Source organism: Centroberyx affinis, unplaced genomic scaffold, assembly GCF_046629955.1.
Source record: "Centroberyx affinis isolate AG114_WGS23_722 - 3 ecotype Tasmania unplaced genomic scaffold, CSIRO-AGI_Caff_v1 ptg002806l_1, whole genome shotgun sequence".
Lineage (NCBI taxonomy): Eukaryota > Metazoa > Chordata > Actinopteri > Beryciformes > Berycidae > Centroberyx > Centroberyx affinis.
Window position 1 is genome coordinate 163,962 of NW_027280952.1, and position 14,292 is coordinate 178,253.

A 14,292-nucleotide genomic window follows, 5' to 3' on the forward strand; every position below is an offset into this window, starting at 1 on the left:
ACACAATTAGAGAATGTAGAAGAATGACTGTTTTGATCATAGTTTCTCTGTTATCTCTCTACCTACAATACAGATAGTCAAGGAATTCTGGACAAAATCATCTCTAACAATAAACATATTCTCAGATTTGGGTCCGAGAGACAACATCTCATCAAATGGGGGTCCGTGGCTCTAATGTGGACTAAATTAGGGGTCCTTGATATGAAAAAGGTTGAGAATCACTGTGCTAAAAACTATTGAGGAAAAATACTTAGCTGACAGCTAGAATTAAAGCAAGAGGACAGCTTAACCACATGATCACAATTAATCCCAGTTAACAATATATCTCTAAAAACTAGTTCCACCTACTTTGCTAACTATTTCTACAGTCAACATCAGAAACCAGCTGATATAATTAAGGTTGGTACAACTAAGTGTTCTTCTTTTTAGCAGGCAAACTGAAGCTAATCATTACATTACACACCAAGGTTAATGTTGAGTGCCAGCTGGATTTTCCCCATTGTGATTCCCAAACAAAGAAGAAAGCCATCAAGCAAAAGCAGAAAGAAACGTAAGCAGGAATGAAATGAAGCAGAAAGAAAAAAATAATCTTGAGCACATAGTAGTGTACTGTTGAATTTGAGTTTAATCTTTCTGACTGAATATTGTTTAAAATGGGAGTGAGCCAGCCAAGTTACTGGCCCAGCCCATGTCCTATTGTTTAACATTTATTCAACATATTCAACATTTACTGTGCTGAAGTCCTGTCCTACACTCTGTGGACCCTCACAGCTTCGCTTTCTCCTGAAATTTGCACTTGAATCAAATGTTACCAAAGATATAGTGGAGGGTAAAACCGAATAAAGTCTGTTTACACACATTTTCCAGGCGGACACACTATCTCTGTGGTGCAAATAGATATATACATCGCAGCACGTAGATTTGAATAACAGAAGAACATAAATAGAAAGTGTACTTGTTTCTTCTTGCAATGGTGGTTGTCTGCCTTGAGATGATCAGATACCCGAGGTCATACTTACCCACCGTTATATTTCCCCGCAGCCTGTATCATGAAGCTAACCCAAGCCGAAAGAAAAGCTCGGGGAATTTGGGATAAAAGCGTGATCTCTACGCATCGGTTAGCCGTCATTCATAAAAAGAAATTAGAGTTCACTCACCATCTGTTACTTGATGTTTGTCCTCCTGGTGTTTACAACAGCAATGCCGCGCCAAGTCTTCATTGTACAGGAAGTAACGACATTTTCCCGCGGTCTGTCACTGAAGAAAGCGTTGCAGCTGCCTGGTTCCCAAAACAAAAATACTCTTAAAAACGGTGCCAGAACCTAAATGGAGTCAACAATTCCACGACTGGCTGACTTCTTCAACCCCTACTATTCACAAAAAATCTACTGACAACAACGAAAGCGTGAAAAGCAGCAGTGTTTTGTTTTTTTTGCGAGAGCTAAAGTTGCTTCTTTCTCGGAGCGGTGCACTGTGCCACTGTCGCTCTTCGTTTGCGTCATCAGCGCGACGTCGGGAATCCAACCGACCCGGAAGGATTTGTGCTTTACTCACATGTGGACAGGATTTTAACACTACTGACGGGAACGTGCTTATGTGTTGTGATACAAACCAGACAGGCAAGCAAGTGATGAACCTCACAATTTGGTTAACGAGCAGCAGATCGTCATATTACTTTGCAGACCGCTCGAGCTTGTTTTCGTGGTAGATCGCTCCTACAGAAACGACAAATGATACGATGGAAAATTTAGAATTGAGCCTGTCATCATTGGGCACCATATCCAGACATATTGACAAAAGTCACAACGAACTAAGCCAATATTTGGCCAAACAGGTAAGATATATTTCTTTCTGACTTGTTAGGAACAGAATATTGTGTTCAGAGTTGTTTCTTTTCACACTGTGAATCAAACCGCGTCCTGTACTGAGTATGCAAATTCCTCCTCCTCAAATAATGATTTTGTCTATCTAGAAATCTAACTATAGAAGTATGCTAATGCATATTGTCTCATTAAATGCATATTGCAGTGTTGCTAACCTCTACTCGGGAATATTGTGAAGAAATTGCTTTGATTTATGTCTGGCTTCTATGTGAATCAATCAATATTTCAATTGGGACCTGTTTGACATGTGATCTCTCCTCAGATATGGAGCCAGCAGGACAGGCAGTGTATTCTGGGATGTTTAGCTCAGCTGCTGTTGGAGAAGGATTATACTTTGTTGATCGCTCGACACCTCCGACCCCTCGTTCTGGACCTGCTGGAGAGGAACGCAGAGAGGGTCAAATCCACCGGCAGGATCAACCATGATCTCCATGAGCGCTTGTGTGTGGCGCTCAGCAAACTGCTGGGCATCAGTCCTGACGCACAGGCGTAAGTGGACCCTCTCCTCCTCACGCTGAACATGTGAAACACCCCTCCACTCTGCCCTGACTCTGATCTTACACTCCTCTCCTCTCCCTTCAGGTTTGCAGCGAGGTACTTCAACGATGCCCCGCCGGTGTTCCAGAGGCTCTTCTTCACCAGTGAAGAGTCCTCTGCGGTCCAGTACGGACCCAGGAGGATGAAGCTGCGCGACCTCATGGGTGCCACCCTGCGCTTCCTCCAGAGTGACTGTGCCAAGTTTCGGGTGCTGTGGGACTGGAGTCCCTGCGTGTCGCAGCTGCTCACCAGCGACGTCATGGTTCGAGGGTGAGTATCTGCTTCCTGTTCAGACCTGTAGAGGCGCTGCAGTCGTGCCACAAATCTCCTACAAACCACCACATGGAGGTCCACTGGAGAACGGGCTGTGTGCAATATAATCACTAAATATATAACAACTAAGCAAGAAAAAGAGATTTTTGATTGTAGTAGGTGTAGATCCATTCAGTAGTTTTATAAGTTAAAGTGAACAGTCTCATTATGTAGATTTGTCTCTAAAATTTCTAATTTATCTTCTGGTCCTAGTTTTACTCCAAAGTTCGACTTTGACTTGTAGGTTGAGAAGAATCAGCTCAGCTAACCTAAACAAACAGTTGGTTTTTTAGCTTTGGTAGCTAGCTAACTAGCCAGCAGGCTAAATTTAGCAAAGCAACTTATGTTAATGTTAACATGTGACAACTAGCCACTACTAACATTAGCTTCTACTAGATATGTTAGCTAGTGCGCAAATCAGATGTGTTAACTACAACACAGTGATGTTAGCTAACCTGATACTAAGGTTACCTAGCTAACAAGCTGACATTATCTAAACACAAAATCAATCAGATGTATCAGGGCGAAATGAACTTGGTGAGATTACATTGAGTTATTCATTTTGCTGTTACAACAGTGTAATTACTATTGTGTATCTTTGCTACAGCTTGTTATAAAAATAAGGGCTTGTGCTTTCTGCTTGTGCGGTCAACAGATGAAAACATTCTCCCACTGTGTCCAACAGGTACACTGCCCACTGCTTAGCGATGGTCTCTCACATGACTGATAATCAGAAAACCATCTTTCTGAGAAAGGTGCTGACAAGTGATGAGATCCTGCACATGAAAATAAAGTATGTATTCTTTTGATTATGCATTGTCATAGTATTGTGGAAAATGCCAAAATACCAATGCTACTTTCGACATCTGAGAGACAACAATGGCTCTAAAACAATAGTTTTTTTCAATACTGTTGTTTGTTTAATGAATGCACATTTCACCATGTGATTATGTGATTGAGTGCCTTTTTTGGTTGATATTTCTCAATGCCATCTTCTTTTTTTGAATCCATTTAGAGTATCAGATAACACACAATTCATTTGCTCAATTCCCATAAACTAGAAGATAATTGGAGTCCTCATTGTAGGAAAACAACATTTTGAAGACTTGTGATACCTTTTGATATATTTTGATACTTCCCAGGTTGCATGTTGTGACTTTTGCTTTGATGTGCATTCAGGGCTTTGGAAGAAACCCAGCAGCTGGAGGTAGAGAAGGCCCTGGTCTTAGCCAATCAGGGCTCTGTGATGTGGCGCCAGGAGAAAGCGAACAAGTTTACCAGGGGCCAGGTAGTTTCGGAGGACCTGTCCCAGAATGTGGTGGCAGTCTGTGGCGTGGTACTACCCAGGATAGTACCCAGACAGGCAGAACAGGTAAATACAGTTTAATTTGTCACATTGAATGGTGAATGGGACTGTCCCAGCATGATACAGATCCCCGCTTTTGTTTCTGATTTTTAGGTGTAGTCCTAACGTTGTATTTTCTCCCTATAGGTGAACCAAAAGGATCTGGTGCTGGTGGACTCGACCTGCCGCAATCTGAGGAGACTGGCGTTGGCTGTGGCTTCCCAGAAGGCCGTTCTCATCGAGGGGCCAATTGGATGCGGCAAAACTGCCCTGGTTGAGTTCATGGCTGCTGTCACCGGACATACGAAAGCTACAGAGATTCTCAAGATCCAGCTTGGGGATCAGACTGACAGCAAGGTGAGAGAGCTTTGAATCAATCTAAGCTACAGTATGTTAATGCAGACTGAATCAAAGGATGAAGATAAGATAACTAAGATGCAATGAATTCACTGATAATTTGTGATTTCACAGATGCTGCTAGGGATGTACCGCTGTACAGATATACCAGGGAAGTTTGTGTGGCAGCCAGGAACGCTGACACAAGCTGTTTCTACCGGCCAGTGGATCCTCTTGGAAGACATTGACCATGCACCCCTGGATGTGGTCAGTATTTACACTGTTGAATCGGTGTATTTCAGTCTCTTTAACATGTATAAACCCTAACCTGGACCTGTTCCAATAGAAACTTCGAATGGACTTTCACTAAACAATGTCATCTAATCTATAAATAAAACTAGGACTATCTCAATGTTAGACCTACTTCTTGTTATTACATTATTGCTGAGTATGTTCTTGTTTTTTTTAGATTTCTGTGCTCCTGCCTTTGATGGAGAATAAAAAGTTGATGATTCCAGGAAGGGAGGATTGCATTGATGTCGCTCCTGGATTTCAGTTCTTTGCAACAAGAAGGTAAGAATGTCATTAGACTCTGAATGTATCTCTGCCTATATGTGTGTGTGTGTGTGTGTGTGTGTGTGTGTGTGTGTGTGTGACTGCAGCATGGCTTCCTCAGTCCTACACTGACAGTAAGTCATGTTTGTGTGTTGCAGGATGTACTACAGTGGTGGCAGCTGGTACAGGCCACAGAGCTCTCATGCCGCTCTGTTGGACAAATACTGGACCAAGCTGCAAATGGGCAACATGACACGAGAAGAGCTGAAGAAGGTGAGCGAGGAGGAATCGAAATGTGAAAACTTGTCCAATTTAAATTTGGTCATGTTTGTGTTTTGTGACCTTATTTCTCTCTTGTTTTTTGATGTGATTGGAAAGGATTTATGTATGTTTACCTGGTCTTGCATAGTCTTGCATGAGTGTATGGGAAGGATGTGAGTGTATGGCACTTAAAGTATGTATTTTTAGATGTTCTCATATTCTTCCCCTTTGTTTTATATTGAATATACTTTGATATTTTTATAATGTCCTCTTATTTCATACCGCACATATTTCACATTTGTGTTTTGTCCCAGTAAGTTCCACTGGTACTACTCCTCCTATTTTGCACACCCTCTTGGTACTTTCATGATCCACACTTTTTTCATACTTTCATCCACACTTTTATTCTATTTTTACTGTTTGCTGCTTCAGTGGTCCAATTTTCCCACAGGAATCATTAAAGGTTTATCTTATTATCTTTGCAGTGCACCCTTACTGTTCTGGTAGCTGACCTTGTCCGTCTCTGTGTGTGCAGGTGCTGATCAGCAGGTATCCTAACCTGGCCGTGGTGGCAGATCGTCTCCTGGATATCTACTGCCAGCTGACGGGGGAGAGACACCCTGACCAGGACACGAGCTCCCTGAAATCTGCTGACGAGACACAGCAGCCCAAGTCTGAGGACAAGACCTCATCGCTGGAGGGCAGAGCGCTGTCGCTGAGGTTAGGCTCAGTGCAACGCTTTTTACTTTCCTTTGCAAAGTGTTTTTAATGAGAGTTTAATTTCATTTGCTGTTTACATTGAGAACATCACAGGTTTTTTTTTTTTTTACACACAGTACGAAGTGGGGTCTTATCCTGAAAATGAGATTGTCTGCCTGTGTTCTCTGCTGAATTATGACACCGGCTGTCTTTCGGTTAGGGTTCGACTGATATGGGCTTTTAAACGCTGATACTGATATTTTTAATACTGAAGCTGCTGATAGCCAATATTTTATTCCAATATTCAACATCTTCGAATTTGACCATTTTCATGCCCAAAATTACAAGTGTTTGCCTCTGAATTTTATGCTTGGTAAGATGGAAAAGCCTCATGTGTCAAGATATTGACATATCTTTATGTTTTTGATGGAAAAAAGTGGCACAACTATAAAAGTGATTTGATTGAGGGTCACAAAATGCTAACAGCACAGAAATCGCCATTAGCCTTGATTAGCCAGTTAGCATTTTGTGGCCCTTGATCAAATTTTTATAGTGGTGCAGTCGTCTGACAACAGAAACAGAAAGATATGTCAATGACAACACCTGTATTGTGTTATACGCCATATCGAAAAAACAAAATAAGTGATCGCAGACAGAGTCGGAGGTGACAGAAAGTTAGCTTTTCTAACATTGCGGGCGATGGTGAGAACTGATCTATACTGTGCAAACGATGAAGCGGAAGTACGTCATCCATGTTTGTGAAAAGGGCCACATGCCATTTACATGAACTTGATATGACAGCCCTACTTAAATGATTAACCCTCCAGACTTTCTACCCCACAACAGCCTCACAGCAGCACTTCATCCACACAGTCATCGTCAATAGAGGCAAACAGAGAAAGTTAGACCTGCTGGCCCCACATCTGTCAGAATTCCCCCCAGTGAAACTACCACCCAGTCTGGAGAGCCAGCCTCCATGACTTTAATTAGCTTTCCACTGGGCGCTGCTGCGTTCGATGGATCATTGATTGGACTGTCCTCTGGATGAGGGGCCACACTCTACATGTCACACCGGGGTGTCCTCGTTAGATAACAAGTTTATAATCACCCTCTCACTTTGGAGACACACGCCATTGCATATCAGCTCTGGCACCTTTTGAATTATCCGTATGCCTAGACAAGTGTGATCCATAGAAGGCATCGGGTGTGTGGGGTGAGGATTCAGCCGCGGAATCGATGCGTCGGTAGTTTTCCATGCTCTCCACTTCAATAGTGTATATGCTTTTCATGGATCAATGTAATTAACTTAGATGCTGTATTCGTTCTCTCTGAATTGTGTATAGTGTGGACCGCAATGTTCATATGTGCTGTAGGTCATTAGGGTTTGTGCTGTTGTTGATACATGTAAGATACATTTGATTTAGTCCCACATTCAGGCTTATTGTTCTCGCATAAAAGCAACAAATTTTGGTTTCTGTCATTGAAATCGCCCAATTGTCTCGCAAATTACATAAGCCTATATTAAGGATATGGATATTACCCACCGTCCCCACAGGGATCATTAAAGTTTCATCTGTTCTAACTATGGAGGGTCCATTTCTCATGTGTTCCTTCATGCAGAGCTTTTGTTTGATCGTTTCCAAACAAGTTTTCTTGAGATGTAATCTTCCTTACTGCTCTGCAGGGACTTACTGAAATGGTGTGAGAGGATCAGCAGCAACTTCGACAGCGCCTCCTCAGCCACGGCACAACATGTCTTCCAAGAGGTTAGTGACTGTCAATACAGTCTTATCAGTTTACCTGCCAGTAGCCATTGTTATTGGACTCTCACTAGTGTTGATTTGATTTATGAAAAAAGCAATTGAACAAAAAAAGGTCATGTTTAAGGGCAGATTCAGGTTTGTGCACTCTGGAAAGTCCTGTTGTTTAAAGCACCTGTCCAAAATTTGGTTTGCCACATAGCCTACATTTTAGGTATTTTCACTTAGATTTCACTTAGATTTCTGAAGAAACAAGTAGATTGAAAATGAACTTTTTACAGCTTTTACAACCCAACATACAGGCCTGTTAAACTTCCTTTCCAAACTGCCAATGTAAATAAAAGTGTTATATCATTCAAAGACAACTCTCTCTCTCTCATGTTAAGCTATCAGATCTTGTATCAAAAGCTCAGTTAATCAATTTGAGAGTGAACATTTGTTTTTGATTCAAGCTATACATACTGCACATACACAAAGCCAGTAGTGGGGTGATGAGTGGCTCAACAGGCGACTGCAATTACAGATTAGGGCTGAAGTCTCAAGTGTATTATTATTATTATTATTAACTGAATGCCTTTTCTGTCATTTTACCTTGTCAGGCACTTGACTGCTTCACAGCAATGCTGTCTCGTCCTGAAAGTCGACTACGAATGGCTGAGGTCATTGGAAGCAAGCTCAACATCTCCAAAGAAAAGGTATTTTAGTAATATATAGTAGACAGGCGTCTTGGCATGACATTGTTAGGGCCGGACGAAACATTACATTTATGGAAACTACATCCTCTACAGAATTTAGTTACAGCATATTAAAAAATATAATATTAATTTAGACAAAAATGTGATGCTCATACTTAAGAGTTGCACTATTTGAATGCAATGAAAGACTTTTTTCTAATGTGCCTCTTAACTTATAGGCCAGTGATTCTGCTGTACACTAAATACCTTATTTAAGAGGTGATCTAGAAATGATTTTCCCTTTGATTAACATAAAAAAATGACAAAAGCATCTGCAGTTTGGATATTAATATTGAGATTATTTCCCCCCACTGATTATTGTGAAAACACGCATTTTATACAGCTAACTGCTTTATGAGTTTAGTACTGTCTACTGACTGCTGTTTGCCTCCAGGCCCAGCACTTCTGCCAGATGTACCAGCCTGGCATCTCTGTGACGGAGCTGGAGGCCTCGGTGGGCAGAGCATCTCTGGGTCGAAAGCAGAGCGAAGTGGTGCGGCTGACTGTGTAAGTGGGGCATCCCGCCCAGCCGCCCCCTTTCACCTCTCTTCACACAATATATGCATCAGGCAGCTGCTGTGCCAACACTTGCCCTCTGATAGAGCCAAATAGACCCCCTGCTGGTAAATTGAATAAACATTGAATTGATTTTTAACTGCATTATGGTAAACAAAGCCATCTAATGGTTCAGCCATCAGCACATGTTCAAAAATACACATTGATTTGTTCCCAAAGCCAAACTGTGCGGGTGTCAAACTTTGGACAGATGACAAAACAAGGGCCACATTTTGTGCTAGCATGCAAAAACTGACATGAATGTGTCACGTCAGCTGTTGAGAAGGGCGTTGAAAGTAATCTGAAAGCCTAATACAAATGCATGTGGGATTTTGATTTCTTACAGATAGATCTATAAAAGAGATGCTAAGATGCTAAATGACTTTCACATTTATTAAAGCTGCAATATGCAACTTTTCACCTTGAGGCAGTGAAGTTTTTATTATTATCCCTGCCCTCCTCCCACTCAGCTGGTCAATTTCCCGCCCTAACACGTCAGTCATACAACACTCACAGCAAATGTTATACACCACAAAACATCTTGAACATCTTTGAAAAGCCAATTTCAGGCAAATGGGGCTGTACACACAGGCCTATTTATTGTTATTTTTAACCCAATGTATAATCACTGAATGTATGTTTCATTCCCATGATTAGGGAAAACCAGACCTTTGCTGCTACACGTCCCTCTGCTGTGCTGCTGGAACAGCTGGCAGTGTGCATGACCAAGGGGGAGCCTGTTCTTCTGGTGGGAGAGACGGGAACAGGGAAGACCTCCACTGTGCAGTACCTGGCTGGACTCACAGGTGAGCTGAAGCTGGTCCCAGGGAAGAGACAGGGATGAGGTCTGGCCAGTCCCACACACCTTCTAGTATTTGTATTTATTCAGTTGGAAAGTACAGAGGGAGACAGAGTGGAGACAGAAGAAAAAACACTGGTGGGATTTGAACCGGTTCCTTTAAATATCCTCTATTCTCTGTTCTTTCCAGGACACAGGTTGCGGGTTGTGAACATGAACCAGCAGAGCGACACTGCTGACCTGCTAGGAGGGTGAGTCCAACACAGTCAATTTACAATATAAAACAGAAACTGCAATATATTAACTAATGATGGAGGGTTCATCCTCAGTTGATTTGCGTTTGATATGACAACCTTACTGTGCCAAAAAGTTCATCAAGTGATTCCTCTCAGTCTGTTCACTGGTTCAGTTGTTTATCTGTCACACGTAATATCTCAGACACCAGTGATCTGATTTTGACGAAACTTGTGGAAGTGATGCATCTCACTCGCTGAATTCTAGCATTTTCAAAATCATTAAAAACAAGGTGACATATTTGTTACTGATTGGAGGTCTGCATTGGTGATGGGCAACATGTTTGATTTGTTTTGGAATGAAACTCTGGCTGAAACTCCAGTTTGAAACCGTAGTTATTCACCGTCTTTTGCAGGTACAAACCGGTCGACCACAAGCTGATCTTGTTGCCTCTGCGGGAGGCGTTCGAGGACCTGTTCTCCCAGACGTACTCCAGGAAGCAGAACCTGACCTTCCTGGGTCACGTACAGACCTGCTTCAGGGGGAAACGCTGGCAGGATCTGCTCAAGCTCATGGACCACGTCTGCAAGTCTGCACTCACCAAGGAGTTGCAGGAGAAATCCAATGGTATTGTGCCACAAAGTGTTTATTTAGCTGTGGTGGGCCTCTACAGTAAGAAAATTGCCCTTGCTTGTAGAGAAAATTAGATATCGAAAAAGAAAATTACATTTTCTCCTAATGCACCAACAAATATAGAGCTAATGATTAGAATTAATCTTTTATCATAATAAAGTAACAAATTATGAACAGTTGTAGAAGTGCAATATACACCACAACCATACAGGGACTGACATGAAACTGTAACCAAAATTGCTCTTAACTACCACTAAGGTGTTTTTTATTTTAATTACAACGATTACAATACTGGCTACTGTAGCCCATCATTTGACTTGTTTTTCTTTGTGTGTGTGTGTGTGTGTAGCTGCCTTGCTACAGGAGCAGTGGGAGGCGTTGGCCGTGAGACTGAGTCAGACCCAGCAGCAAATCAGAGCATGTGAGACGGCCATGGTCTTCGCCTTCGTGGAGGTAACAAGTGATAAAAATGTCTTCTTAAACCCACTGACACACTCAAACACAGTCACACACACATTCACACACAAGATTGTACGACTATCACTTTGATAAAACCTAACCCTTAGCCTAACCTTAACCTAACAGTACTATTAACCCTGACCCTTGAAAAACATCTTTTCAAAGTACAGACTGACAACGCAGCCTCATTTTGGAGGTTTCCCCTCATCTTTCTCTCCTCCTCTAACCCCCATCTGTCTCTCTCCAGGGTACGTTAGCCCAGGCGGTGAAGAAAGGCGAGTGGATCCTGCTGGATGAGATCAACCTGGCGGCAGCAGAGACCCTGGAGTGTCTGAGCGGACTGCTGGAGGGCAGCGCCGGCTCCCTGGTGCTGCTGGACCGAGGAGACACCGGTAAGGACCGCTGTCTGTTGCAATATCTCGGCAACAGCTAGCTTTTCACCAAACTATAGATAATAATTTCACGTGCCAAATCTGGAATTTAAAAGATAACACCGATTGGCCTACAGCAATCAATTGAAAACTTTAATCAACATATCTTATGTCTTGGTTGAGCTTGGTTAAGTCGGCAAAATTTTCATCCCAGTGGATTAGTGAAGTTTTTCTCTCTCAACATTTTAATTTGCAACATTGGTCAGGTAATATTGTAATTACCTTTTAATATCTATAGTGAGTCTATATCTATGTGAGTCTATGTCTATATATAGGTCTATATGAGGATTACTTAATCATTTGTGCTACCAAGAGGTTGATTCAGCCTAATTGTATTAAATTACCATGTAATTTTTTGCCTATTTTTCTTTTTCTTTTCTTTTTTTTTGGATTGTTGCTTATATTTTTATGCATTTCTTGGTTTAGAGCCCCTGGTTCGCCACCCAGACTTCCGCCTCTTTGCCTGCATGAACCCAGCTACTGATGTTGGGAAGAGGAATCTGCCTCTGGGCATCAGGAACAGGTGAGACGGTGGAGAGGTAACAGCGTAGTGTTCGACTGAGAAGGCTTTGCAGCATGTCAGACCGATCCATTATTTGGTAATGCTATGTTAAAAAATGTCCAAATAGTTAGTTTACCTAGTGCAGCAAACAATTACAGAAACACAGAGCACAGTAAGAATGCAGGAGATGGGAAGAAATCCATAAACATAACAGTAATAAAACTATAATTCAAAATATGGCTATCGCTGCTACAGTAACCCGTAACCCATAAACGAAAGCATAAATCTACTTGTCAAGGATATTGTTTGTAGCGGTGATATGTCTTAATAATCACTTTAACGGTTATAAGCTGCCGTAGTTAATCTGACAGCGTTATGACTAGAAAGAAATCCTACATTCTCCATGTTTAAACGTGCTGTGTCTGCGTCTCTCCCAGGTTTACTGAGTTGTATGTGGAGGAGCTGGAGAACGAGGGAGACCTTCGGATTCTGGTTTCAGACTACCTCAGAGGCTTGAATCCACACAGAGGTGTCATCAGTGGCATCATAAGGTTAGTCACTGCACAACATTTCACCAGGTAAAGTGTTCAAAGTCACGCACAGCTCGAAGTTTCAAAGGGTGTAGTGTTTTTAATTCTTTGTAAGAAAATGCATTGAGAGAGCTTTTGATTTTGGAGGTCCAGCTGTTCTGTAGCAAATCCGTTTGAGGTATAATTCTGCTAAAAATACTTGGCTCATCAAATGATTCAAGTGACAGGTGGACATTGTGATTTACCTTCCACTGTTGCCTGTCGACAAAAAAAAGGGTTTCCTTCTTTGACTGTAACCTCACTTTGTCATGTGATAAGATAAGATAAGATAAAATAAGATAATCCTTTATTAATCCCCGCATCAGTAAAAAGCAAGGTATGATAAATAAATAAATAAGTAAACAGTAAACAGTTACAGTAAACAGTTGAATTCACATTATTGCGCATAGGAAATATTGATATTGTTTGGTGGTGCACATGAGTGAATTTGTCAGTCTTGAAATCATACCTGTAGATTCAGAGGTATAATAAGTAAAGATTTTTTCTAAATGTCATAAATTACTTAATGCTTTAATGATCGTGTTTGTGTGCAGTTTTTACCTGGCGGTACGAAAGGAGGCCAACTCTCACCTGGTGGATGGGACCGGACACAGGCCGCATTACAGCCTGCGCACTCTCTGCAGGGCGCTGAAGTACGTGGCTGCAAACCCCTGCCACAGCGTGCAGCGCTCACTCTATGAGGTAGGAAGCTATCCAGAAAAAAAAAATCTCTTTAAACCTTATCGGTTGAAGATGAGTTAAGGCCACAATGCACAGGCAACATATTGAATTTACTTGGTGCATTACAATATTGCCAAATTCATTTCTTTGTTTACATCTTCTGATAAAATATGGCTAACACAAACGAACAAAAACAACACTAGTCAATTATTTGAAAGACTTCCCATTTTTCTTGTGGATTTTTTTCTTCTTTTTTTTTTTGATGTTCAGGAAGCCGATTCACTTCAACCCAGCTGATGGAAACGCATCTAATTTGCATTATATTTCTTGCGACATTTCACAGTTTGCTTGACAGACGGATGGTTAAACAGCTATAGACTTAGCAGAGCTCACGGCTCACGTAATGCCTGGCAGTCGGTCTGCTGCTGTGTGTGTGTGTGTGTGTGTGTGTCAGCAGAAAAATCACAGTGCAGACAGAGGTGAAATGCTGCGGCCTTCATACTGAAAAGAACAGGAGAATAACTTACACTAAACCCCCTCTGGAATACAGGGCATGGTGACAGAAATTAAAAAACAAGGCAAGGCTTCAGCTCGGCTATAGCATATTTTGATTGATTACCGAATCAGTGGTCAAGTCTTGCCTTCTTTTTTTTCTTTCTTTCTTTCTTTCTTTTTTTTTTTTTGGAGATCTGCCATTCCCAAGATGGATTAGTTGTAAATTAGTCTGTAATTCTCGGTGAAACACTCAGCCAGAAGGTTTTACAAAGAGGCAGACCTGACACATATCAAGGTTTTGGTGTGAAAGTGACATTTTGGCCAAAAATTTGTATTATATATGTGTCATTGGGAAACTCTTGTTGAGCTCTGTTGATGGTCAAAAGAACACATTCGTGATCAAAAACAAAAGTAAAATCAAGGGGAAAATTCAAAAGACTCAAGTGAAAACCCTAGATTAAATTTGATGCAAAAAAAGGTGTAACTGAACTAAATAGCTTTTTATGGAATAT

General features: G+C 41.5%; 1 protein-coding gene across 1 annotated transcript in view; it reads left to right on the top strand.

Annotated features, from left to right (window-relative positions):
- Positions 1–1,585: 1,585 nt before the first annotated feature.
- mdn1 (midasin AAA ATPase 1) overlaps positions 1,586–14,292 on the top strand; it is a gene marked incomplete at its 3' end in the record, with an annotated part of 37,609 nt that continues 24,902 nt past the window's right edge. Inside the window, exons 1-21 of the mRNA XM_071535987.1 lie at positions 1,586–1,834; positions 2,146–2,372; positions 2,466–2,690; positions 3,418–3,525; positions 3,912–4,104; positions 4,225–4,434; positions 4,549–4,680; positions 4,883–4,986; positions 5,127–5,241; positions 5,765–5,949; positions 7,613–7,694; positions 8,288–8,383; positions 8,817–8,929; positions 9,635–9,783; positions 9,967–10,027; positions 10,426–10,637; positions 10,993–11,096; positions 11,350–11,494; positions 11,960–12,056; positions 12,473–12,586; positions 13,159–13,306. Of these exons, the coding sequence (XP_071392088.1) occupies positions 1,739–1,834; positions 2,146–2,372; positions 2,466–2,690; positions 3,418–3,525; positions 3,912–4,104; positions 4,225–4,434; positions 4,549–4,680; positions 4,883–4,986; positions 5,127–5,241; positions 5,765–5,949; positions 7,613–7,694; positions 8,288–8,383; positions 8,817–8,929; positions 9,635–9,783; positions 9,967–10,027; positions 10,426–10,637; positions 10,993–11,096; positions 11,350–11,494; positions 11,960–12,056; positions 12,473–12,586; positions 13,159–13,306 (2,916 nt within the window). The remainder of the gene's footprint in view (positions 1,835–2,145; positions 2,373–2,465; positions 2,691–3,417; positions 3,526–3,911; positions 4,105–4,224; positions 4,435–4,548; positions 4,681–4,882; positions 4,987–5,126; positions 5,242–5,764; positions 5,950–7,612; positions 7,695–8,287; positions 8,384–8,816; positions 8,930–9,634; positions 9,784–9,966; positions 10,028–10,425; positions 10,638–10,992; positions 11,097–11,349; positions 11,495–11,959; positions 12,057–12,472; positions 12,587–13,158; positions 13,307–14,292) is intronic.